This window comes from Lagopus muta, chromosome 5 (assembly GCF_023343835.1).
Source record: "Lagopus muta isolate bLagMut1 chromosome 5, bLagMut1 primary, whole genome shotgun sequence".
Lineage (NCBI taxonomy): Eukaryota > Metazoa > Chordata > Aves > Galliformes > Phasianidae > Lagopus > Lagopus muta.
Window position 1 is genome coordinate 25164587 of NC_064437.1, and position 27799 is coordinate 25192385.

Genomic DNA, 27799 nt, shown 5'->3' on the forward strand with positions numbered 1-27799 from the left:
ATGCGAGGCTGCTTCACTTTGGAAGGCAGAAAGCAAAAACATCCTAACAGAAAGGACGTACAAGGCGTGAAGACTGCACAGATTCAGTTTTCCTGAGAACTAACCATTATCTGCATGATAATGGGATAGATTTTGGATATATTTCACAACATTAACACTGATTTTTGTGATGTTGAACAATGAGCTGCAGCTGTTCTGGCTGCCATTCCAAAGCTGGACGCTTCCCACCTTAAAACTTTAAAAGAGTTACTATGGAAGCAAGCTTTATAATTCTTGTGTTGGAAAGAATCACAGAAAACAGCATATACCATTAGAAACTTGAAAAGGGCAGGTTATAAACCTTAACATTCACTTACTTGACCAGAACACCACTCCGCTAGCTCTGGTACTCATGGTCTAAGCAAGCTCTTTTCAAGCAAACAAACATACTATAACAGACTAATTAAACAAAGGACTCAGTATTCTCCCCTCCAGAAAAACGAATGTAAGCCTGTATTCAAAGCAATTTAAAAAACCCTATGAAATTGAAAATAACTCCCTGACAGCACAGTTGTGAGATGCCTTGATCTACAAGGCTGAAAACCTTCACCTGTCAAAAAATCTTCAGACCACTGCCAACAGCTGAGCACCCCATCCTGGTTGCCTTTTGCTTGCCAGATGCTCGAACCACCAATGTTTCCAACACCAAGGATGCTGACCCAGAAAATGCTGATATTGTTCATTAGGGATATGACACAGTGCCAGCTGTAAGGGCAACACTACAACTTGGCACAAAGTGCCAGGACTTTATTTCTTTTCAGAACACTGAGATTGTAGCAAGACCTGACACAGGCATCAAGAAGAAAAAAATGAGTTCCAAAACCATCACACCCTGTTTGAGTACAATCATATCTGTATATAAGTGTTTCAAGCACCAGCTCTAAAGTACTAAACTGAATTTTACCCTGTGTTAAGCAAGTGATAGAGCTGTTTGGCCAAAGGGTTTACTTGCTTTTGTTCATGCTTTCCTTGTGTTTTAAAGAAGAAAGCTGGATTTGAGAGTGACTGTTCAGTTCTTCCAGCACTTCTATCCCTTCCTCTAAGCAGAAAGGGAAAGAAAGACTTAGGATTATTCAGACTGAACAAGATAAGAGTAATGTATTTCATTCCTGGGATTTTGTATACTAATACAGCCAGGTTTGGTTACACACACAAACTCCTTCCTCTGAAGCCAACCCAACTGTTTCAGACAAGTTCTGGTAGGAGATGTTTTTAGATGAGAACAACACATGCAAGTCTGCGATTTGGCAAATTTGACTTGACGGCATCCCTTCTGAAGCACAGCATTTCCTCTTACAGGCATTTCAAAAGTTGGAAAAGTAAGTAGTGCCTAGCTCTCATGAATTTACTTCTGACTCAGGTTAATAAAAAGAGAAGCCCAAAAGACGTTTAAGTGGGAGACAGGTCCACGAGTCCATTACTGCTGGTATCTAACACCTGGGCTGTATGTTAGTAAGGAAAAGCTGTTGCTGAGAAGTGGCAATTAAGAACATTTGAGTAATTAAGAGAATCCCCATGACCAAAGTCAAGGTGACAACAGTTAGAGAAACTAGCAGGTTACCTTCCTTCTCCAATAATGGAAGCTACGATTTCAGGAAAACTGAACAGATATGCACCCAAACCCGATCCAAGTTCCTTTCTGTGCTTAACATCTGACAGCGCAAGGAAGCTGAAGGGGCTCTGCCTAATTCAGACAGAATAGCTGCTGTTATAAATACATACTGAAAGACCAAATTCACTGCGCTTCTTTCAGCAGTGTCTATGGGAAGATGGCCTCCCTCTTCAGAAGTAGGAGAGCAATATGTAGAAAACTTATTTTCAGCTGAAAAAAATCTCACTGACGAGGGCAGACACAGGCAGATGCAAAAGCAGCTCTGACTCCAACTGCTGGGTCAACCCTAATTCCCCACTGACAGTGATAGAGACTGCTACAGTACCTGTTGGCAAGGGGCACCATGACATGCTGGTAAAGAAGCCAACACAGACATCTCAAATGAGAATGCACTATGTACCTGTAAAGTCAATCACATTTTCTTACAGTTCAGTCATAGTATTTCAAATCTTTCTCACTACAGAAAGCCTTAATTTGTATACCTTAAAGCATCTGCCAAATTAAAAGAAAAAGCTCTTTTAAGTAAATTGTGTTAAAAAAAAATCTGATTATCTGTGAGCAACGGAAAGGAAGAGCTACAAGAAATCTATTCCTCAAGTCACAAGGGCTTTCAGAAGACAAAAAAGCTGTAAAGTCAGTTACAAACTTAACAAACATAGAGAAAACCTAGGTTTTCCATTTAAAAAAGACAAACTGCACACACTGTGCCCTGCTTCTGAAGATAGAAAGAGCTGATTCTCCAACACAGCCACACAAAAAAACACCCTCTTCCTCTGCCCATTTGAAATCCCTAGGCAGCCATTGTACATAGAATGCAGTTCAAAGCCATCCAGGAATGCTTTGGCTATTTTCACAGCAAGGAGGCAAATAACTTGTTGCTCCGTCACTTGTCCGTGGCATGGCAACGGACAAGATCACAAAGAATAGAAGTTCTGTAGACATCCCATTACCAAAAAGGAGACAAAAATTGCAAAGGGGTGACCGAGGAAGATGGACGGAAGCCAACCATGAGCTACTAGCAAATCTGACTGGACGACTGCCCAGAAGAGCAGCCACTTGGGGGACCCCAGGACGAGTAGGATTCCAGTAGACTGCACCTTCAGCATAATGTTTCACTGGCATGGAAATGGCTCAAAGGGGGGCAGCACATGACAGATGCTGCCTATGAAGCCTGGTGCAATCCAGTTCAACTGGGTTGCTTCAGTACTGTTTTTAAAAGATACAGTTTCTCCCAAATAATCAGGAGGCAAAAATTCCCTTAGAAAAAGTCCGCAGTGAATTAGTCAATGGTCCAAATACGTGGAGGAAACTCTGTTCTTCTGTGATGGTGTGGCCAACAAGTTCTTACATCTGCATGTGACATGACCACGAGCGAGGCTTTAAGTAGTCCAGGAACACAGGCTGCAAAACACAGAGAGGCAGTGTGTTAGTCACAGGCAAACAGCACCAGCTGTGGTGTGGTCTGATGAAGTCAAATTTCCCCAACAAGAAAGGTCAAACCACATTTCCACACCTCAGACTCTATTCTTATCTCTGAAAGGACAAGCTCCTTGCCCACCTCCCACCCTACACAGTATTTATCCACAGTTCTGATGCATCTGCTATAGTAGCATATTGTCTCATGGAGTCCACAATTTATGATAGTAAACACTTAAATGAGACTCAAAATTGAGTTTGTCTGAGCATACCTTTGATTAAAATTGAAATCAACTAGCAGAGCAAAATGTTTTATGTGGAAGATGACTCTAATACCATGAAAGTGTCAGAGTAAGTAAAGGTAAAAAAAAACATCTACAGAAATATCTGATAAGAGCTAAGCAATTTTTATTGTCACCCACTCTAGCCTAGGAGGAGCACAACAGGCTCAGTTTCTGCAGGCCTCCTAGAAAGATTTCCCGTGACCTCAGTGGCCAAGTGCTATAGTTACACTCACATGGCATGAGTGGTCTAGTTTACATGCAAGTAGCAGCTTATGTTTTCTCAGATGTGAGAAAAATGGTCACAGTTCCAAGAAGTGAAATACTGTCAGCATAGAAAATATTAATGAAAGTGCTACCGTGACAAAAAGCTTTGAGATTTCTGTAGTTTCTGAATAGCTCCTAATGAACGAATACAGCACACTGTCAGAAAGGCTCGCATCACTTAATCCCTGTCCCATCCCCATGGCAAGAAAGGACAAGCCACTGGCCTGGTCAGTTATCCCCTAAGGAGGGTCAGTCACTCACATTTTGTGCAGGGCAGTACTGGCGGGCGTACCACTCCTGGCTGTAGAGGCAGATGATGACACCTTGGCCCAGGAAGAGGGATGTCCACATGATCACGTTCCAGATGGGCCCCTTCCGGCGGTCATTAAGGATGAAGTTAAAGAGCACTGCAAAGAGGAAATGAGAAGCATCGTTCAGAAACCAGCTGATTTTTGCTGGATATTCCCCCTCCCCACTGCTTCACCTCCAGAACAAGGCTCTTCCCCAAGGTCAGTGCAGCACACAAATATCTGATTACGCCTGGCAGGACAGCAAATACTACCAATTGACCTGAACTTCCAGAAGAGTTCTCCAAGCTGGTGCAGCTATATGCCTCTTTGCTTGGGTGTCAATACTGTTTGTGATATACAGATGACCAAATCATGCTGGCAGAGGTGACCTAGAGATTTAGAGCCCTCTCACTTACACCCCAAAATGAAATGCAAGAGCCTTAACTTGTAAACGCACTCTCTTCCTTGCTGCAGTAGCAAAGTAATGCTTGTCTTGCACTACAACTTTAAAGATCATTTCCAACTTGCTGACAAGCAGCAATTCAACTAAGGCTTGGCAAAAAGGAAACAGTGCTACTAAATACATAGAGCCCCATGAACATCAGGGTATCATACATAGCTCTCTTTCTCCCCATTCACATCTTCACTTCTCTAAGCCATTCACTAGGTTTGGACCCACAACTGCAAACACTTGGAAATGAGATGATTCTGTACAATAATGATGCCACAACCCACTCACATACTCTACTGGGAACTTACTTCCAAAGCACATGAACAGGCAAAAGAGAACTGGGTAGAAGAAGCCAAAGCAGATGCTCAGAACATACTCGTGCACGGCAGCTGATACTGTGAAGACAGACAGCATAGCTGCAGCTTTGAACTTCTTGCCAAAAAACTGGAAGACAAAAGAATACAAAGTATTATTCACCTATTCTGCTGTGGCTTTAGTTTGGTTCTTGCAAGTTATTTTCTTTTGTTTTGTTAAAAAAATCCTGCAGGCATAGTAATAGATGCTTGTAAAAACTACAGTTGCTGCCCAAAGCCAGCAGAGGAAAACCAGTCATTGGCTTCTCAATATAGCAGTAGTGATGTTGCATGTTGGAAAAAGCACCATCTTGCTCAAGATTTAATTAGAAATACAAGGAATATATGAGTTTGTTGCTCACCCAGAGGAAGTCCCTATAGGCATAGTAATAGAGCCAGTCATGCACTACCACATTCCAAGTTCGGTAGTAGTTTGCATAGGATGTGGAGTTCCACCAGTCCTGGAAGCAAAGTTGAAAGAATATAAAAATCTAATTAAGTATCAAACATCCTACAGGTCTCTTCTGCATTATCAAGTTTAAACACATCAGTCAGAACAATACGAAGCCAGTATAACAATTTACACCACGAAATAAAACACGCTGTTGTACTTTCAATGATTTTGAAATGCATATCAAGATTTCCTTTTGTCTAAAACCACAGTGGCTGAGATGATAAAAGAACAGTGTCCTGACTGAGCTCTTCAGTAGGCCTGGTGCACAGATCCATTCATGCACAGGGTTACTACTGCACAAACAATTCAGACTACCAAATAAAAACAAGAACACAACTGTTCTAGAACACAACCACCAGTTTAAGGCATAAGATAAGCAAAACCCCATGGACTTTTTTTTAAAGTAAAAAGCAAAAGGAAAACACCACCACCCCCCCCTCTAGTTTCCGCTTTCCCTTCTGTTACGGTAGGTAATGTTTTAGAAGCTTTATAGAGCTTGCTTTATGAACTCCTGCTTCTTACCTTGTAGAACATCCTATCTGCAAAGCGCATCATCTCAGCAAATGCATTAAGCCAACAGTGAAGGAAGGCAAAGAAGACCAGGAAAAGAATCAGTACACCTAGAAGCAAAGCAGAGTCAAATTGATTTTCTTGTATTTTCCCTCAGCAGTAAGGGGGAACATGTAACACAGTCAAGATTATTTTTTTTTGTTAGGAAGGGCTTTCCAATACACTGACAGATATACACTTTATGCTACCTACACAAAAACAGTAAAACCATTTCAGTTTCTTATTGCACAGGGTCACACTTATCTCAGATGGCAACAGTACCTACAATTTGAAGACTTAAGTTCAAACTTGCCTGTCACGAATGCTTGATGCAAGAGTTATTTTCCCTTCCTTCTGCCTCTTCTACAAAGACAGATACTCACAGACCCAGGTCTTACCAGGCAGAATTGAGTTGAAGATGCACAAGACCAGCCCTCGAAGATTAAATGTTTCTTGACTACTGTTGCGAAACTGAGGAATGCAGAGCCTCACAAAGATGTAGTAGGCATAAAAAAGCGAACCAAGCACCTGGAACAAAAATAGTAGCCTGACTTTGTAAGCAAAATGCACAGTTAACACATTGCCACTTGATAGCTCTGAAAGAACATCAGCAGCTGCCAACACAAATCAATTATTTTATTTCACTTTGCTACTAATAATCTGCCATAATGCTCCAGGCAGAGAGTACACAGCAGCCATCTCTCCAGCATGTTGACTGCCAGGAAGAAAGTCATATTTTCTACTACAGAAGCTCTGAGTTTCTCCTAGTCCTGTCAGCTCAGAAATTATGAGACAGACTTACAGCAACATGAAACTAAGCAGGGAACAGTGCCTTGTGATCCAGGTCCAAGACAAGTACAGAATTAATTGAAGAATTATATAATTGTAATTATATCTAGTATTAAGACTTAATTTCCCTAATCCCAAAGAAGATAGTAACAGGCCAAACCACCTAATACCTTCTCTGGCTTACAAACCCATGCTCTGAAAGTTGAAGACAAAAATGCAAGCCACTGCTTTAGATACTGATGGAAGCCAAATACTCATGTGAGCAGCCAGAGGCCTTTCTGTTACTTGTTTTTATTTTTAAAACAAGACCATAAAAGTTTCAATCACACGAAGCCACTGTTTGAAAACAAATCTACAAGAAGCTACTGAAGTTTATGTTCCAAATAGGTTCTCCCTCAATACTGAAGTAAAGATCAGGTCAGACTTAAGCTCAGTTAAGCACTGAACTCCAGGCCTCTGATTTCAACACTGGCCTGAGTATCTGCAGACAGGTTGCCGTGCCAGTGCACTACAGCAAAACTGAGTAAAGAAAGAGGGCCAGAGCACAGTGCTCCCCATACAGACATGAAACTTTTTATGGAATGGAGTATGCTTGCTCAAAAAAAACCCCAAAACATTCTGAAGGTTTAACAAGCATTTTCATGTATTTTGACAGAATCCTTAGTTCAGCAAGGTTGCTTTTTAATTTCTTCTTAAATCATTAAAAAGTGTTCTTTTCCAGTAAGCTCACACCATGCTGACAGCAACTAGTGCTAAAGGGAAAGCTGTTTAGCAACACAGTTTTGATGACCTCTGACAGATCTGTTCTTCAGAAAGCTGTATTACTCACCTGTGCAAACTTGGTAGCTACGTAGCCCCATCTTACTGTAGGATTCCTAAGATAAAGAATGCAGAATGTCACATCTAAATAGAATCTTAGTGCAGCAAAATCCTCCTTTTGCTACTGATTCTACTTTGGGAAAAACTAGCTTTAGAATTCAAAGTCCTTGACCTCTTGAATTTTAAAAAGAGGTGCCTAGACCAGATTGCTGGTTCCTCACAACTATGTAGGACAGCTGTGACAATTACATAAAGGAAAAAGTACCTCTGAGGCAGCATTATGCAATTACACAGGAGGTGGTGATCCACCCGATAGTCATGTAAAGTACTGCTGACTCGACACTATAGAAGTACAACAACAAGTACATGAAAGTTCATGAGTTCTCAGTTTTATAAGGCTTCATTCTACCGCCTCAAACTCAACAGGCAAGGCCATCAATTAGCAATGCACGAAGCAATGCACATGTCCACTGCTGGGACTGGTGCCATTAGATATTCAGTGGCAATTTGGTTCAGTTCATGCACACAACAGGAATTGTAATGTCAAAAGCACTATTAGTAGTGGAGTGAGTTTTCATAACCAAGACTTGTCCGTGTCGGGTTTCTGACTTTACCATGACTTTATGAAAGCTCTAATTAACTAATTTAATAGGACACAATGTGGGGTCCTTAGTACTGGCTTCAGTTCTTTAATGTTACACTGATATTGCTCATGTTACCTGGGATAGTTGTCTCTGTAGATGAGTGTGGGAGCAAAGAGGAAGTACAAGTATTGAGAAATGCGAGGAATAGGTACTGAGCCTGGAAGAAAAGGAAAAGAAAAAATAACTCTTCAATCTTTTTGCTTACTGAAGTTTTCTTTTACCTACTACTCTTTCCCAATATACAGCACTCAGTGTATCAAAAAAGATCAGGCTGGAACTAAAGGTAGGGGATTCCCAAGGAATAAAGCAAACTATCAGATGGAAATACCCTTGTCAAGAGCAGTTAACAAGTCAGGATGACTAACAGTGCAGTGATGACACACTGATATCACATCTCCTTTCCTCCTCACAAAGATCACAGAATCAATGAGGTTCAAAAGGATCTCTGGAGGTCATGCAGTCCAATGTCCCTGCTCAAGCAGGGTAGATCAATCTTAAGGCCTGGATCAACATGTGGGTTCATGTTCAGCTCTGGTATACATTGCCAAGAGGCCTTCTAGAACTGCTGTCACTTGACCAATGCACTGGACTAGGAGTGAGCAGGCAGCCTCTCCATACTGCTCACAAAAGCAGAAGTAAGAAGTCCTGCTGAAGCAAGATTTAGATCTGAGCAACAGTCTAGCTCATTAACTAAAACCAAATTAAAAAATTCAGGTTGAAATGATGCTGCAGAAGGTCAGCACAAAGCCTCATCACCTCCCTGTGCAAAGTCACCAGCTCAGATTCTGCCTCTCTCAGAGCAACAGCTAGTTAAGCACAGTTGTCAACTAAAAATCAAGCTACTCACCAGACTTGTCCTTTACAGAAGACAGGACTCTGGGCACATTCTCACGGACAAATGAATGAGCCTTCATAACAAGACGAACCTGGGAGATTAACGGAACACCAGTTTAATACCAACTTGCATCAAGTGTTTCAGGGTAGTGCATTCAGCACTTTGGTTTCTCTGCAGTTTGTACGTTCCACCAGGAATTTCTTCTTCCAGGAAGAAACAGGTGTTGACCACGTACCCCTTATTTATTTACTTAAAGGGCAATGTTACAGCATAACAGGTTACTGAAGTTGTTTTAAGGCACTTAGCATCCACAAGACAACTAGAAGTAAATGGAGTTTCAGCCTTGATACACGTTCAGAGAAAATTGTACAGTAAAATCTTAAGGTGGAAGTTGTTTCCACGTCAAAACAAGATTTGCTATTATCAGGTTTTCTCATTAGACCTGCCACGTGTTTAAGTCATAGACTAACTCCATCCATAGCCCTGGCTTAATTTAATGAATGAAAAAAACAAAACCACCCGCAACCAAACAACAATCCCACAACACTTGATTCTTAAAGAAAAAAAAAACAAATCACCTTCCAGTTTTGCAGATAAGCTTCAATATATCCAAGGATACCGAGTAGTTGCTTACCTGTTCCAGTATTACAATAAAACGGGAAGCTGGAGGCAGAGCATATGATACAGCAACATACGTCGGCCCAATCCCAAGCCCAACGGTTTGGAAGAGAGTGAACAGTGTCCCGTAGAAGAGAGAGTGGATTACACGATGGGAGGAACTGCTGTAACCTTGGGCCCACTGGAAGAAAAGGCTGTATGGAATGATAACTGTGGCACAGAACATGCACAGCCAAGTACAGAAGACGACCGGAAACTTTCCAAAAACGTAGACCAAGAGATCAAACCCAAGGACCAGCCTAGAAGGCACAAGGAAATAGACAACATTTAGTATCCACTGCTTCAATAGGAAGTGCTTCTGTTTCAGTAAATGGCTACAGAAGGCCAACCACACAGATTGCAGTTTGAGTCTTGACAGTAGCAAGGAAGGCAGTTTTCAGCTCAGAAACACAGGGCTGCCCACAGCACAGATTTAAATGACCACCTGCAAGCACACCAGAAAATAAAAACCTGAAGGACTCATGCCATCAGTGCTGTAAGGCACAGCTGTAAGCTGTCCTTACCTTCAAATCCAGCAGGGCTTAAGTGCATCTTTAAGATGAGAAAGTGCTTTGAGAATATGCTCAAAGGTCATCCCTGCTGGTAATTAAACACGTCACTGAATGATCCACTGGTAGCTGAACTGGGCCCAAAAGAGCTTTTGAGGAACACTCATAGGACATTACCACTACTATGTTAAGAACCAGTTTCTCCACAAGAGTTTAACGTCGAGAGAGGCCTTCTCCACTCCCCCCAGTAGAAGCAAGATATTTTAACACCTAGCACCCAAACCTAATTTAATTCTGCTTTATGAAAACAGTAGACGTTTTTGGAAGTGACTCAGAAGGATTATAGCCAGAGGGAATGATGATCACCAAGTGATGTGCACCAGATACATGATTTCACTAACTGAACTTAAACATGCACTAGATGTGCAGCCTGAGAGCCTATCAAAGCCACCAATACTTAAGTAACAATTCTAAAGCAAATTAAAGGAACAAGTAATGCAAAGCATACCAACAAGATGTATTTGTTGTGAGGGTGGAGGCTTAATTGCAAATTGGATCCAAATTATCAGATCAAGTAGTTTAGAATTTTTTTTTAAAGCAATCACAGATAACCCAGCCCTATCAGCCAATTTTAGAGGTAAATGTCTATTCCCCCAGCATCCACATTGCTATTAAGTTAGAATTAGCCAAATAATGTTCAGTAGTGCATGAGCCAGCTTTTATACCTAGACAAGATAACGGTAATAATCAAAATACAGCTCTGGCTTTGTACACTGAACAACAGATTATCAGCAAGATAAGCATGCAATCCTACTCATGCACACAAGATACATCTTGCCAAAAAGATATTCAAGGCAACAATCAAGTGTGAGGAAAGCAGTCTTTCACAATCTCTTCCAGAACTGGCTACCTGCTAAGCACAAGCTTACAGGCTGTGCCAATATCCTTGAGATTTTTCCACAGGAAAAAATGAGAAGCTTCTATTTTTATTTAAGCACAAGTACAGTGTATCAGAACTGTCATTTCTCAAATCAGAAAGGACTGATAATGCATTTCAGGTTTTTTGTTTTTTTATTTCTCCCTAAACACAGTCCTCCAAGCACTGCAAGCTGATATAAAAAAAAGCAGTCCACACCCACTGATGGCTCCCCTCCATTAGGCCTTGTGATGAACTAAGCATGTTAAATCCACAATTCACTGACAGTACACCTATCTGTAAGACCTTCCCAACATTTAGCTAACTGCATTTGAAATTTCCCTATCCACTCAATAACAATTGCTGGATATTTGAAGAGCATCAAGTTGAACACCCCCCCTTTTAACAGCATCTCAAGAAGAATTACTTTGTGCACCATTCTATAGTTTTCATGTAGTTCTGGCTCTTTGGGAGTGAGCATTTCCCAGCCCTGGCCCTTGTCCTTCCCGAGCACTCTTACCTTCCTTCATCAATGAAGTCCACTAAAAGTGTGCTGAGGATGAAGACGATGAGAAGAGCGATGAACATGTGATAGATTGTCCTGATGTGACTCACTTCAAATAGCTCACTGGGGGAGAGATTCAAAAGCTATCAGGCCATTCACATAGCAGATCGCACATCACACTTGTGTTATGGCTTTCAAATGAAGCATCTCAAAGCAAAGGCTAGTTAGCTTGCTGTCAAGAGTACTTACAGTCAACTTATTTATTAATGGAAACTTATTATTAATGGAAAAAGCGAAGCTAAACTACTCACTCCAAGAGGGACCTCCTGGCAGTGAAGATCTTCCCATGTTCTGGAGGGGCTCTTAAGGTCCTGCAAATTAGAACATTCAAGAAAAAGAAAAAGAAAATAAGGCTTCCAGGAAACAGTCTTGTTATAGAACTAACGTAAACCTGACTTACTTGGCTTTGTGTAGCTCCTTCTCAGAGCAGGAAGCCGGGAAGAGGGAAGCTGAAGATGAGGAATCCAGGAGCGCTGACTTTGCCACCAAACTGTTCACAAACTCTGTGAAGTGACTGTCCACCTCCTTCATGAAAACTGGCTTCAGTTGCTGACAGAGCAAGAACAGAGCAGCAAGTTACCAAAATGTATCTAGAGTTAAGTAAGACATACTCCTTTTTATCCCAGAGCAGAACAAAGTAAGGGATCCTGTGCCATCAGCCCACGGCTGGAGTCAATTGGACAGGAACATATCCAGCCTGTTCACACACCTCAGTTCCGAGAGTTCTGAATAACGTTTATCTTCCCTACCAGATGCAATAGAGGAGCAAAGCAAAAATACTGAACTTCACACATGTCTGGAGTGGCAGGTACTTCACATTTTTGGTGGTGCTGCTATGGAAGCTGAGCTAAACATAATACAGACCCAGAAAACACTTCTCAGTTTTAGCCACAAGTGCAAACAAGATTTACATCATAGCCAGTGTAGTGCTACTGGAAGGAAAAAAAAAGATGATCTTTTCATGCTTGTGACTCAAAAATCCCAGCTGAACCTGCTGAATTCCCTTTTTGTAAGCCAGAGCAAATAACCAGTGTAAAGCTAATGCAACCGGTTGGAACAAAAGTGCACCATTTTCAGCCTATTCATGCTTTTTTTTTTTCCCCTCTTTTCTTTTTTCTCCTCATTTTACCCGGAAAATGCAACTTCTGAAGCATCTTGTTTGCTAGAGCTCTTGACTTCTAAGGGTGCCTGAGAAACTAGATGAGCATCCCAATCCTTTACCATCTTCCTGGAAAAACACAGAGCACAAAGAGGGTAATAACTGGCTGTTAACAAGGCATAGGCCACCCTGGTCAAAGACTGCTTGCTTTTTTACCTGATTAAAAAAAAGTTTACTCTCCAGAAAGGAAAATATTACTTAAACCTTCCAATAACAAGCTAACCAGGGAAGAAAGGCAAACTACACAATGATGAGATTATAATCCTGTTTCCCTATCACTTTTGTCTTGCCTAAAGGCTAACGTGCACAATTCACTCCAATTCTCCAGTATACAGCATAGTTCAATTTGCTCTTCGGTCTCACAGCATGAACTTCCAAAGACCTCATCTCCACGGGCCAGGAAGACTTTAAAAATAAGATGCCTTTAGAAGAAACTAAGTAATAAAATGCTCACTTTCAAAGTTACTTACTTCCATAGAAAGTATTACACTGGGCTCTGGACAGTTCTTTACTACAGTGCAAATTCTCCTGCTCTTTAGATGCAAACAGGATCCCAAGATTTGCATAGTGGCATAAGAGCTATTCTTGCAAGTAGAAGATTAGGCAAAATGAATTCCCTCAAGGAAATAAATGCAACATGTGCTCACTTGAAATCCAAGAGCTTAGAAAGCCACAAGATCCTAAAATTATGAGCCCTTCAGAAGTCACCCAGTTATCTTCAGCACAGAAGATAAGCATGTTTAACAAAGTTTGTAGGACTACAAATCTAATCGTGTATTACGGTCATCGTTTGTTTTCTTTTTGATGCAAGTGCCTCTTTGCAAAACTTGTCTGCTCATCCTTTTGCTTGAGACTTTCTCAGATTGTCCAAGTATTTCTAGATGGTAGCTGCATATTATTTCATCTTATCTTCCTACTCATCATTGGCTCAAGAAACATTTGTTTTTCCCTCCAAATGCCTTCAGAATTCCTTTCTGATACTGATTTTCTAATCTTGAAGGCTGAAAAGCAACAAAACCAAGAAATCCATTTTCAAGGAGGAAAAGAATCTGGAAGTTGTACACAGGAGCACTGCTTCCTTTGGAAGGCCTTTGTGATGCTCCGTTGTTTGGTGTCTTTTTTGTAGAGCCTGTCATATCAGAAAAAGGTGAAGCACCATTGTTTTTTGCTAAGCAGAAACAGGCACAAGGACTAATAACATGAGGAAATAGACCCAAAAAGCCAAGCTAAAAGGTCTTTGTTAGATGTAGATCTTTTAGGCGAGCAAAGCCCAGTATTGTATTCGTACAAAGTGCTGCTGCATAATGCAACAACAGCCAAGCAAGCAAGTTTAACTTTCTGGTAGTAAACGCAAAACCTGAAATAAGAACACATTCTTCACAGTGGTCAGCTTTAGTGAGAACTAAAAAAGCTGCAGTAGGAGAAGGAATAGATTAATATTTAACTTAGAAAACATTTTCTTACTATTTGGCAGCTGCTAGCATAGAACTAACAAGCTTCACTGGCACTTGATGATACAACTCGGTTGTCTATTCTTAGAGCTTTCCGGAAAGCAGAGAAGAGGGCTCAACTCTTGCAAAAACACGGATTGATCTTTTAAAAACAAGAAGTACAAAAGTTGAGTACTTTGGAACTACAGCCTGTAACAGAAGACTGCTGTTTGGCACAGCCTGTTCTTACAGCACACATGCACGTATCCCTAACCGAGGAAGTCAAACAAATTCCTACTCCTCTTGGAGTGTTCTCATTTCCCTTCCAGAAAAGCACTATTCATTCCTACCACATTTTTATTTTTATTTTTAAATTTCCTCTCAGCAAGAGCTTAGCAGAAATAATTTCCTTATATTACACATTCCCTTTCCAGTCAGCGCTCTGCTGAGGCTGCCCCTCCTAACACAACCCTCCAAGGCTGACATCAACTTATGCACATATTTGGGCTGGGAAAACAAGATGCGAGTTCTCATGAAATAAAATTTGATGTAGACAGAGCAGAAACTCCACATTAACTGCAACTCTTCACATCAGAACTGCACAATGTATTGTGTTACACTGACAACCATCACTACTGCCAATCAAAGGCCAGTCTAATTGAGTAACTGCCAGAGTAACTGTTCACACTCAATAAGCCAACTCATCAAGCCACTAAACACATAAAACATAAGAGAATGCACCTCACACAAACCTTCTCTGCAATATGGCACAGTCCTCTAGCAGAGCTTAACTGTTCCCTAACTGGTGTTCCAAGTGTTACACAAGGAACAGGGAAGATCTGTTCAGCTGTCACAATTTAGTTTTAAATAAAAGAATCTGATTATTGGAACAACAAGGAGGGGGAGCAAATACTCAATAAATGCTATGCCATAAAAAACAGAAGCAGGCAAATAGTTGATAAGTCAGAGGAAATCGAGCCAAGCAACCCTGTAACTTATTGCTACAGAGAAATTCACCAGAGTTTCCCTTAATTTTACTCATTCTAACAGATACAACTGGAAACTGTGCTACGGCACACTGAACACGAGGAAGCGATATGGGATAACCAGCACAGCTTCACCAAGGGCAGGCCCTGCCTGCCAAACCCCATGGCTTTTCATGAAAGTTTAACTGTGTCACTAGACAAGGGGAGAGCCACTGACCTCGTCTATCTGGACTTCAGTACGGCCTTTGACACAGTTCTCCATAACAACCTTCTCTTCAAATAGGAAAGATATGGATTTGATGGATGAACTGTCTGATGGATGAGGAACTGGTTCAGAAATATCCAGGGAGTGTTGGTCAATGGCTCAGTGTCTGCATGTGATAAATGGTGCCCCTCAGGAGTCAGGTGTTTTTAACATCTTCATCAGTAACATCAACAGCAGGACCGAGAGTAGCCTCAGCAAGTTTGCAGATGACACCAAGCTGTGTGGTGCCACTCGGAGAGACCTAAATAGGCTGAGCAGGGGGCCCAGGTGAACCTCATGAGGTTCAACAAATCCAAGTGCAAGGTCTTGCATCTGGATTGTGGCAGCCCCCACTATCAATACAAGCACAAAAAAACAGAGCACTGCCCTGTTGAAAAGACTTGGGGGTACTGGTGGATGGCAAGCTGAACATGAGCCAGCAGCGTGCCTGCACAACACAGAAAGTCAACTGGATCCTGGGCCGCATCAAAAGAAGTGTGATCAGCAGGTCAAGAGAAGTGATCCTGCCTCTCTAATGCACACCTCACCTGGAGTACTGTGTCCACACGGGGAGTCCTCAGTACAGCAAAGTTCTGGACCTGCTGGAGTGTACCCAGAGAAGGGCCACAAAATGAGCCCAGGGATGGAACACCTCACCTATAAAGACAGGCTGAGAGCCAGAGCTGTTCAGTATAGAGAGAAGAAGGCTCCAAGCAGATGTGAAAGTGGTCTTTTGTTATTTAAAAGGTGGCTGTAAGAAAGAAGGAGACAGACTCTTTACCAGAGACTGCTGTGACAGGACAGGGGAAATAGTTTCAAACTAAAAGAGGAGATATTTAGATTGGATATAAGGAAGAAGTTTTTCATGATAAGGCTAGTGAGGCACTGGCATCACTCTGGTTTCCTAGTGCAACCTCATCAAGCTGTAGAAATCCCTGTGCATTGTGCTGCAGTTAAACTGGATGAACTTTAAGGGCTCCTTCCAACTCTAAGGATTCTATGATCCTAAGTGGAGCAACACCAACCACCTACAACTCCCGCTTAAACAAATGGAGGCTGACAGTGATTAGCACTTGTCAGAAATCAAGCATCTGTATAGGCCTCAGATACAGACCCCATAAAGGGCAAAAGGGGATCTAAGCTTCTGTTGTGTGAATACCGGTCAAAACAATGAGGCAGAAGAGGAATTCTCGGGCATTTGCAACAGATGTAGGCTTTTATACTTAGCCCTACAGCTATTCTTGTAGCTTTGAGGAATCTTAAATTTGCAATCTGCTGAACTCAGCATATAAAACCTGAACTTCCCATGTTTCAGGAGCAACTTCAGCATTCAAGTGCCGCTGAACCTTCTGGTTTTCTTCGGTTCTCTTTGTGGATAAGAAACTGCCTTGACTACAGGCTACCACGTCTCAAACTTTGGAGCCAGAAAGCATTCAGAAAGATAACACAAAAGTAGAGTTTTACACCTAGGGAGGAATAATTGCATGCACCAGTACAGGCTGGGGGATGAGCTGCTGGAGAGGAGCTCTGCAGAGAGGGACCTGGGCATCCTGGTGGATGACAGATTGGCCATGAGCCAGCAGTGTGCCCTCATGGCCAAAAAGGCCAATGGCATCCTGGGGTGCATTAAATGAGCATGTCCAGCAGGTCGAGGGAGGTGATCCTCCCCCTCTACTCTGCCCGTGGTGAGGCCTCATCTGGAGTACTGCGTCCAGTTCTGGGCTCCCCAGTACAAAAAAGACAGGGATCTCTTGGAAAGAGTCCAGCGGAGGGCCACGAAGATGGTGAAGGGCCTGGAGCATCTCCCCTATGAAGAAAGGCTGAGTGAACTGGGTCTGTTCAGCCTTGAGAAAAGGAGACTGAGAGGGGGATCTAATCCAGGTTCATAAATATCTGAGGTGTGGGGGCCATAGTGGTGAGGCCAGTCTCTTTTCAGTGGTGAGTGGAGACAGGACAAGGGGAAACGGACATAAGCTGCAGCATAGGAAGTTCCACACAGATGTGTGCAAGAACTTCTTTACAGTGAGGGTGACGGAGCACTGAAACAGGCTGCCCAGGGAGGTGGTGGAGTCTCCTTCTCTGGAGATGTTCAAGACCTGCCTGGATGCCTACCTGTGCGACCTGGTGTAGGGAACCTGCTTTGACAGGGGGGTTGGACTCGATCTCTAGAGGTCCCTTCCAACCCCTACAATTCTGTGATAACTTTCTCAAAGAAAGAAATCCAAGATCAAGTTGTCCCTCAGCATCCAGATAGTGTCCCCTGGAACAGCTACATGTGCTTAACAGTCCTTCAAAGGTTACTTGTGCAAGCATTAGTTGCAAACAGTGAATTGCAGTGGTTGTATTCGTCTGCAGAAAAAAGATATGAGGCAGATATGAGACTTGCTCTATCATGCCCTCAGTAAGAGTCACTCAGAGAAGACAATATATGAAATAAAATTAAGAGCTGACTATCCCTCTAATGGGTTGAATTCTAGGAACGTCAGCACAAAAAGCAGTACACCCTTTGTGGAAGACATTTAAGTACACTACAGTTGTATCTACTGTAAGTTACACATCATATCTATATAATAAAGAGACTTTAAAACAGGAAAGGACGTCAAAGTTGCAAGGTATTTGTCCCTGTCCTTTAAGTATCCAATCCCTAATAACTACATAGGGCTGAGACAATTAGATGACCTCATCCTCAGCATGGGATTCTCTGCAATAAAGTGAAGCAAGAGCGCAGGACAGTTTGCCTCAAAGAACATGCCTGCTGTGAAACAATGGTTAGCAAGGAGGGTGCAGTTCACTGTTAGCTAACTTCATTTAATTTGGCCATAAATCTCCTTAGTGCACATTAAGGCAATGGCAGCTCACGCAGATGCAGATGACATGCATAGAAATTTTTCTCTGAGGATAATGCTTACTGAAAAGTAGTAAGATCACCTCCACAGCTAGGGCAATGGAAACCAAAAGATACAGGCCAGGTGCATTAATGGCTAACAGGACACAGAATTTGAAGCACTGGACACACAAGCTGTCAAAGGGAACAGGCTAGCTAACAATTACACTGTCAAAAGTTAGTAGTGAGGCAAGTCCTATTTTATTACAGGCCTCAAAGTTCATTCTTATCACCGGACTCTAACCTATTGGGGTCAAACAAGACAGAGCTGTGTTTGACAGCACTACTCTTGTGCAAAGTGAGAAGAGATACAGACAGGAAGAGGGCTGTATAAAAGTCACCACACTTGAATTATGTCTGAATAGAATGTATTTGTATTCCAGGATTGAGGAGTCTCCAAAAGAGATGATCAGGCTCAATTATCCTGCTCCTCCCCACAAAGAAGCATTACAGTATATTTACCTCAGCTTCTGCTATTAGCTGCATCTTCCTTGTTATCACATGGTCCACATCAACGCGACCTAAGGAAGGAAGAGCAAATATTTAACAGCTGCATTTGCAGCAACGTGTCCTGCATGACTGAAAATACATGAAAAACAGCAGGCAGTAGTTCATTCACTAGTTTTTCATTAATACTTCTGATTCCTACTAATGTCTCAGCAAGTACAAAACTAAACTACAATGTTAGTAAGCATTGAGCAAGTATTTTAAACAGCCATTTAGGATCACAACATGATAAAGCAAGCAACAGCTGATAACGTGCTGGATTTCTGAAAGCTTTGCAACTCCACAAATCATTCCAAGGTCCTTAAACATATTCAGCCTTGAAACAGCAATCAGAACAACCCTTAGAAGGTCATATCCAAGCATGCTGATCTTCTAGCATAGTTTTATCTTATGCACTGTGAACTAGACGAAAGATTAGGTTGCCTACTGGCAATGTAGAGACCTCCAGACAAGGCAGTAAAGACACGACTTTCTGTAAAATAACCATCCCTAAAGATGGGCAGACTGGCAAGTTGGAAGGCTGTCATCCTGTATTCCAACCTGGCTACTCTCACTCCTTTCTTCCCCCATCAGAGCATCAGTCTGACTGTATTTCCCCAAAACACTGTATCCCTTAAAGCAGGTGGTCAGTGCATGCTAACAACAGGTCTATGCATGCTAAAAACACCATTGGGACTTTCGTCACTAGCAACACCAAGAGTTAAGTGAAATATTTCCTATTTCCATCTTTAATAAAACTGTACTCATTTGTCAGCATTAGACATTCCTACCACCCCATATCAAGCAGGCAGTAAGAACAGATTTTGGACATAAAACACAGGCTATAGACTGAAGAATGGGAAGTGGCAACACCTTCTTACAGGTATTTTTAGCCACCTTGTAATGCAACAAAGAATAGAAATAGGTAAATGATTTCTTTATATTCTGGCTGCACACAAAATTCACTTTTCACAGAAACAGAATTCCTGGCTGCTAAGCATCTCACCTCCAAAACAAAAAGTTACCTCAGCATTTAAGTCATTCAGCAAGTACAACAGTGCAATAGACTGCCAGTCAGGGAACAATTCAAGAGTGTAAAATAGCTTTTGCCACTCAGCTCCTGCACTTCACTGGTCTCAAATGGGCACCACCACTCACAGAAAAAAAATAAGCAAAACCATCCCACAAGCAGCAGGAAAGCATATCCTTCAGAGCATCTCAAGAACTCAACTCCCTCACTGCACCACTCCACAATTGTATCGATAGTCCTTCTACCCATTATTGCTGTGCTAAAAACCACCGTATGTTTACCTGCTGGCAACCAAACCACACAGAGCTGTTGAGCTCACTGCCCAGCCACCTTTGCTGCAAAAGGTGAGAACTGTTCTCTCATCCACCTGCCAGTATTCACGAAACTGTGCAACAGGGCCAAAGACAACGAGACATCTGAGATGTGGGGGGTAGCACTATTTCCTTTGTGAGCTGAACAAAAAATGAGCAGCTACTGCTTTGACTGCATTTCCTATCACTACAACTACTCAGGAGTGACTCTCTTAAGAAAGAAAACATCCTTTTTCCACTAACAAGGCCTTAAAAATGGCTGGTTTCACCTATACCTTAGCATATGACTGTAATATTCCTGTAAACATTCCTGTAAAGGAAACTGGGCAGGTCTCTGACCTGTTGACATCGTAATTGCTGAAGTTGTACATAGTGTCCCTCCTATCTCTTTATCCACCCACACACCAGTGAATAAGCAACATCACATAGACTAAAAACATAGCAAGGCTTAATGAGTCTTTGAATCAAGATCTCAGCATCTTCTCTACATGTACCTCACGCAGCAAACTAAGTAAAACCACCTGTAAGCTCAGCTTCCTTCTGAAAAAGAAGCAAAACTGTCTCCTGTTGAAGAAAATCTGCCCCCCAACAACACCAACACATCCTGCTGTTCCACACCATGAGTTTATTGGGCAGGGCATCACAGGCAGGTAGCATAGAATAGATAAATCATCATCTTGAATCATTCACCTTCTGCTGTGCGAGCTGCTACTTATGTTTCCTAAAGTCATTTACAAATAGAATCGTCACATGATTTTGAGTCTAAGAGGAACTGAACACCACTAAGAAGTCTAAATTTTCCACTTTCCTTTGCCATCAGAAATCCCTTTGCACCACTCTAGGATTACAGTATCATCTAAGAAATCAGACTCAAGGTCGCACAAGTCAGGCAAGCACATCTACCATCAAAGTAATGCAGGTTGTGAACTAAGAAAACAGGAACTACATTAAGAAATTGTAAAGAAAAAGATCTTTAAAGACTAGAATGACATAGTAGCAAATCACACAGGAAACCAGCCTTAAAGAGATCATGTAATTATCAAGACGTTTTCTTATTGCTGAAAATTTGAGCAACTTAAATTTCACCAAAAAAATTTACAAACTGTCTTTTTTTTTTTAATTGGATTTGATTTTCTTTTCTAATCTTCTTTTGTACATATTACAAGCAAGTGACATTGATTGGAGGAAAAAAAAATCATCCCAATTCACACAATTCATTAATACTAAAGCCTGCAATCCAGCAAAACCAATTCCTGCATGAGATGCCAGCCAGCACTCCACTGAGCAAGCTCTCAAAAATCAGTGTTAAAAAAAGTACTCATTTTGTTTAACTGCTCCAGTAATTACAGTCAAAAGCACAAGTGGGAATAAGTCATGTAAGTGTGAGCACAGTTCCAGACGGTGAGCCTTCATGAGCCACAAGAAGTCAGTCATCTTCCTTGGCTGTTCGATCTGACAAAAACTTTTCTTCCCAGAAAAGCTAAGAAAAGCATACAAATGAACTTCAATTTATTGTCATGTGTTCATAAAACAGAAAGTACTTCCCCAGATGGTTTTAGGACATGCTGTGCACAGCTGCATCTGATAACCAGAAGTATTTTCCCCACTGATTACAGAAGCTATTTAGCTTCAGGATCTTCTTGGAAAGTCAGAGATACCATGCAAACTGTACCCAGTACTGCCCTTCCATAAAAGGAGATGAAAAACATGATATTCATTGTATCTTGACCAGACTACTTATCACGGAAAAGGTGAGAGGAACACTGGCAGGAGAATTTCCTGTTACTGTCCAGGCTCCCAGTCTAAAATTACTGAAGATGCTGTTATCTGAAAGACCAGCTATGTCCAAGCCAGCCTAGCACAGGGACACAGCCAAGGGCAGAAGCATCCCACACCAGGTACAACAGAACACAAGTCTTATTCTGAATTATTCCAATTTACGCATGCATGCAGCAGAGAGAGAACAAGTTATGACTAAATTGCCTTCAACCCTCAGCTGACCTGCTTGAAAAATGCACAGGCTACTTAGGTCACCGTGCTGTAGCTGGGCAAGGAATCCAGTTAAAAAGCAAAGTCTGCAGGGACATGGAACCCAAACAGCCTCTTGACTAGCAGAAGGAAACAGCAGCATTCTCCAGGTCACACCTGCACATTCCCAGGCTTGTCACAAGAAGCTTCTTGGCCTTCAACAAACCCACAGACTATAAAACATGTCAGAACATAAGAATTACCAGCATCCACACAGTCGTGGGCAAGACAGCTTTTTCCACCTAACTCCCTGAAGTACCCCCAAGAAACTCAATTTCAGCAGCTTATGCACACTTGTTGCCCTGGGCAGACGGTAAAGTCTGAAGTGTTCAAAGTTTCTTCCTGGTTCCAAAGCTCCCTTCTCCTGTGTCAACAAGGACACATGGCCTGTGCAGCTTCATGAACTTTCACACCAGGAATGATCCATAGTAACCTCTTGGTTAGAAGATAACAAGCCCTTTCCAAGACAAGCATTACCAAACATGCTTACTCATACCCAGCAGATATGCCACAACAGACTTGTTTGCGGATCAGTCCTCTTCAGATTTCTCCACAGCCATCAGTTTACTGGTTTCAAACGGTCTTATCTTCGCATTTCAGAGGGCCTCAGTACAGTAAAGAGCCACGTCCTCTCTAAGCTTTTACATCTGCCATGCAGTTTCTATTACAGCTATTCCAGGTTAAATCTTCCTGCTACTGCTGCCCAACGTCAATATCCCATTAAGCAGAACAGTTTTGCATTTATTGACACATCTCCAGCTGAAAACACACAAATCTTAGGGCAGCCTGGATTTTGTCAAGGGATTATTGTTGCCTAGATCACCCACACACACTATGCCAGGACAAAATCAGTTGCTTAAGACACTCTAGCCTTTTCAAGGAGAAAAGAGTATGAGACCAACGTGCTTCTGGAAACAAGTCAATTGGCCCTTAACACTATTAAGTTAAAAAGCAGATTGTCTTTGCTAATCAGGGAGGATAAAGGGTACAAAGTCACATTTGTTTTTAGTTTTTCCTGCAGAAAGAATTGCTACAAAAATACTGTGTGTTCACTCGCATGCAAGATACTGCCCTGGGGTGTCTAGAATTCCTTAACTGCAGTAAACATGTTTATCATCTAGAACTCTGTGCAACTCAGGTGTGAAGATGCTACAGTAAAAGGATGTTGCCAGGCATTCCAGATTATTAGCCTCAAGCTGCCTGTATATTTGTCAGGACTGATGCTTTAGGAACAGTTATCCTGAAACCAGAATGAAAGAAAGCTACAAAACATTTATGGGTGCTACTTTTGAGCAACCCTTCCAGCTTAGTGAGCTTTCACACCAAGTTACAACTACTTACACAAACATACTAGACTGCATGAGGGGTCACTATGTAGAACACGAGAGCACTCCTTTGACTTGGTAAAGCTTTAAACTCTGTGATGCAGAGCTGCTGATCTAACCCAGCAGAGAGGAATTCCTGTACAGAGGGATCCATCTTCTGTGTCACGGTCATCAGTCAGAGAGTGACACTTGTCTCCCTGTGGAAGACCTGCACTGCAGTTTGGACTGCACTAACACACAACTTACTAACCCAACCACCAGGTGTGGACCTGCACATGAAAGCCCAGCACACTATCAAGACATCCATCCCAGATTGTTTAGGTGCTGCCCACTCACAGCATCACACCTGCAGTGATATGCTGCCTTCCAGAGATTCTAAAAAGAAAAGCTTTTAAAAAGCAGGCACACCCACCTACCAAGTGCTAATTATCACAGCTATATTTATTCTTTACCCACAAGCGTGCAAGAACTCAAACTGACTTATAATGGTTAAGGTGTTTCCATGGGTAAAGAGGTAGAAGTCTGCTTCTAAACCCATCATAACTGTTTCCCAGCAGTCACTACCTGCAAGTTCCTAAAAACAGCATTGATGTAGCAGCCCCATTCAGCCAGGTTAAAAGATTAGTACCACCAACAGCTGAAAGTCTCACTTCTGCAATAGTCTGTGGGACAGCTTTCTCTCAAGGATATCTTTGGAAGAAGAAATTTCACTTGTTCTCAACTTATATTTGCTTCAACTCCTGTTCCGCTTGAAAGATACACAGTGAAATAGTGACACTATTCAGGAGAGCATTAAAAAAAGTTATCTCCTTCAATTACTGTTATCAGAGTTTTGGAACAGAGATTCGTGTGGCACGTCATGACAAACTAGCTTAGCTTTTCACTCATCCCGACTCCCAAAGAGAAAGAATAAGAGCTGCAGTTCTGTCATTCACCTCCTCACAGAAAGCAGTGCAGCATGACTGAGGACTCTGGGGACACTGTCTCAAAGTCCACAGGCAAAACCACTTAAACATCCACAAATCAAGCCAGCTGTAAGCCACATTACTTCCCAGCTGGCCACAGTATAAACTAATACAAACCCAATTAATCCCAAGTGAAAGAACCTCACCATTGCTGGAGTTTTGAAAGGATCTGTCGCCATCAGGTCTCCTCTGCATTTCTTCATTCTCAGGGCTCTTGTAGGTTGTGGTGGAGCCAGACGGGCGTTTTCTTACACAGTCTTCCCCTGCCATTGCTGCCTAGCTAAACCAGAAAAGGACAGGAAATAATTAATGACAAAACCCCATTTATTCTTCACATAGTTACAGAATGAATTACATAGCCGCCTCTGCTCCACAGTTAAGGTTTTTCCCTTGCTATTATGAATTCAGAGTAAGGGCAGTTGAAAAGAAGCACACACTGGCATTAGTCACTGTACTGCAGGTCACACTGCCTTTCCCTTACTGTATCTGTGAAAGAGCAAAGTATCCAAGCAAGTTCTCCCTCACCACTACAAAAAGAACTTTCATTTTCCCACAGCTCCCTCCTTTCCCTTACAGATCTAAGTATTTAAAATGACCTGAGCCTTTGTGAAATCTTTAAAAGCGCAAAAAGCTCTTGAAAATGCTCTCCAGTAGTCAGCCTGACAGCAAAATTTGTCTTCAGAGAGCTCTGGCACGTTTGCTTTGCAAGATCACCCGCATGGTTTTGCCTGAGCCAAGCCCCCTCCTGTCAAGCTTCAGTTCTCACTGAAAAAGCAGCTTCCTCAATAGATCCTTGTATTTTGTCTGGCCAGACAACGGCTGTGCTGCGAACCAGGGAAAAACAGGAAGAGAAAATCTGGTTTGAACACATCCAATGGCAAAAATCACTGCTAGTGTCAGAGCTGCTAGCTAATAGGGAACACCTGATCCGTCACAGCTGGGCTGAGAAAAAGAAGTCAGAAAGCAACTAAAGAAGGATTTCCTCAGAGAACTGAGACAGACACTTCCACAAAAGGGAAACTGGACCCTTATGATCATATGCTGGCAGGAGTCAGCTTCCTGCATTTGTTCCTCCAGCAGAGGACCTGCCAATCTTTTGGGTACACAGGAGCAGCTTCTGCAACACCAAGCAAAACATCAATTGACCACAAACCATTTCTTGCAGGACACTGTCCCTTTTCAGCTCCACGTAAGGAAGTCACAACCAGGTCAGTCTACATGCTATAGAAACAGAAACCACAAAAACAACAAGCTTCTCAGCTGACTGATATATAAATTACAGTGGTGTGAGCTTATACAAAAGCCTTTACCTGAAGAACACAAAGAACCAGGCACGAGAACAATACGCCTTCTCACAGCAAATAAATACTCTCACTGGTGCAGAAATCCTGCTGGCAGGATCTAGCCCCCTTCTAACAGCTCTCTGCCATTGCTGCTGCAATCACTCTGAACAATCCTCTCACCTTTAAAAGCAACCCAGCCACCACTGTGACATGACTTTTTCCACCTTACTGCCTTCCCACTGCAGCAGCACAGGGCCGTTCTGCCCACCTGTGGCTTAAAAGCACATGGAAAGCAGCCACTTCAACCCTTCTGCTCTTACACCGGTGAGATGCCCCAAAGCCACATCTGTCCTTGAACAGCAGGGGTTCTCTGGCTCCACTCAGAGCGCACTGCCCACCTCCAAGAGGCAAGGAAGCACTCCTTCCTTCCCACCACAGGCTGGGAGTTGTTAGCATCCAGCAGAAAGGTTAACAGAACGGAACTAAAAACAAGGAGTTCTGGGACGAGGGAAGGAAGGTTCATGGAATCACAGAATGGCCTGTGTTGAAAAGGACCACAGCGATCATCCAGTTCCAACCCCCAGGCACGTGCAGGGTCACCAACCAGCAGACCAGGCTGCCCAGAGCCACATCCAGCCCGGCCTTGAATGCCTGCAGGGCTGGGGCATCCACAGCCTCCTTGGGACCAAGTTCAGGTGTTAACGAAGGACTCGATGCCCCATCTGAGCCCTGGGGATACAGCAACACAGCTCCGTTAGCACCGGCCACAGCGATTTTTGGCAGGAAAACAAGAGCCGTGCTGGAGGAAATCGAGCACAACAACCGCTTTCCTCACTCGGGTTCCGTCAGAGCAGCCTAACACCACGGCACCCTAACACAGCGAGCCTCTGCCACAGCCAAAGCTCGGCGGGACGCCGGGCTGAGCCCAGAGCGCCCATCTCATCCCTCGGGAGCATCACAACGCCGCCTACCACCGCCCGCGTCCCTCCGAGCAGCCCACACGCGGCTTTTCCCGTCAGGCAGCCCGCAGCCGTGCCGAAGCAGCGCGGCACCCTGCGCCCCGATACACGCGCGGAAGCGACCGCTGCACGACGACAGCTCCCTCCTTCCCCTCCTCGTCCTCCCCAGCCCCGAGGAACTCTGCCCGCTCCCGGAGCCTCCCGACCCCCCTACAGCCGGGATAGCCGGGAGCGGGCCGACCGCTCGGAACCGGCCGGGCAGGGCTGAGACAACGACCGCCCGCAGCCCGGACGGTCACCTCCGAGAGCCCGCGCCGCTCCTCTGAGCGCCGGCCCCGCGCCGCTCTTCCCGCCTCCGCCGCTCGCCGCGCGCCCGCGCACGTCACCGCGCAGAGGGAGGGGGGAGCGGCGGCGCCGCCCATTGGCCGCGGGCCGCGGCGCGGGGGGGGGGGGCGCGTGAGGCGCACGTGGGGGGGAGCGCGCCCCCTGCGCTCCGCTCCGCCCGCATCTCCGCCCGCGCGTCCGGGTCCGGCGGGACATCCCGCCCCGTGGAGGCTGTGGGTGCGGCCGGCGGGATGCCGGAGTCGAGGCCGGGAGGAGGACCCCGTCCCTCCGCCCGTCCTTGTCCTTGGCGGGGAACGCGGCGGTTGCTCAACAAGTGCTCCGGGCTTCGGCCCGACTCGCGGCCTCCGCGGGGAGATCGTTTCAAACGGTTGTGCCGGAGCAAGGGCAGATGTTGTTACGGGGGAGGGAAACGAGGAGGTCCCGTCTCTGTTCGGAGCGTCAGAAATGGGGTGAAAGGCCCAACCTGCAGCCCGCACACTGCCTGCAGCAGGGAGGGCACGGCGCGTGACGGGCTGTGAGTCACTGCGGCACGTCAGCGAACTCCAGTAACCTCTGTCGCTGCGGCGTAAACGGGGAAGTGTTCCTAAAACGAGAACTGAGCCGCCAACCTCCGCCTTTTCTCCTCCTCGCAGCTCCAGGGCTGTGCCGTGCATGCGGTGCGCTGACCGGTTATTCCCGGTGTAGGGCTTCTTAGCAGGAAAACTGCTATAAAGATTGAAAAAGAGGAAAAAAGTATTTGCTGACATGCGAATGACTGTGCTGGAGCCTTCACAGAACTGAGCCCCTGTCCTCCACAGTGTGGACTTAAAACCCGCTTTGTGTTTTTTTAACACAATTCCTCTTAGAGATGCTCTCACGGCTGCTAGCACGCAGTCACGGCAGGCTACTCACGTTGCAGTGCCTTGTGGTGCCAGCGTG

General features: G+C 43.7%; 1 protein-coding gene across 2 annotated transcripts; it reads right to left on the minus strand.

Annotated features, from left to right (window-relative positions):
- Positions 1-26951, minus strand: SOAT1 (sterol O-acyltransferase 1). Of its 2 annotated transcripts, none has more exons than XM_048943817.1 (16): positions 26836-26951; positions 24441-24574; positions 18612-18670; positions 11847-11995; positions 11698-11757; positions 11402-11509; positions 9434-9716; positions 8812-8890; positions 8040-8121; positions 7331-7376; positions 6111-6240; positions 5686-5783; positions 5072-5170; positions 4665-4800; positions 3877-4022; positions 1-3052 (listed from the first exon to the last, which is right to left on the minus strand). In XM_048943817.1, the coding sequence occupies exons 2-16, from the start codon at positions 24562-24564 to the stop codon at positions 2996-2998; spliced, it is 1656 nt and encodes a 551-aa protein (XP_048799774.1). In that variant the 5' UTR covers positions 24565-24574; positions 26836-26951; the 3' UTR covers positions 1-2995. The 2 variants fall into 2 exon arrangements, with proteins under 2 accessions (XP_048799774.1, XP_048799775.1); XM_048943818.1 differs by having other exon boundaries at positions 24441-24570; positions 26836-26930.
- Positions 26952-27799: the final 848 nt, after the last annotated feature.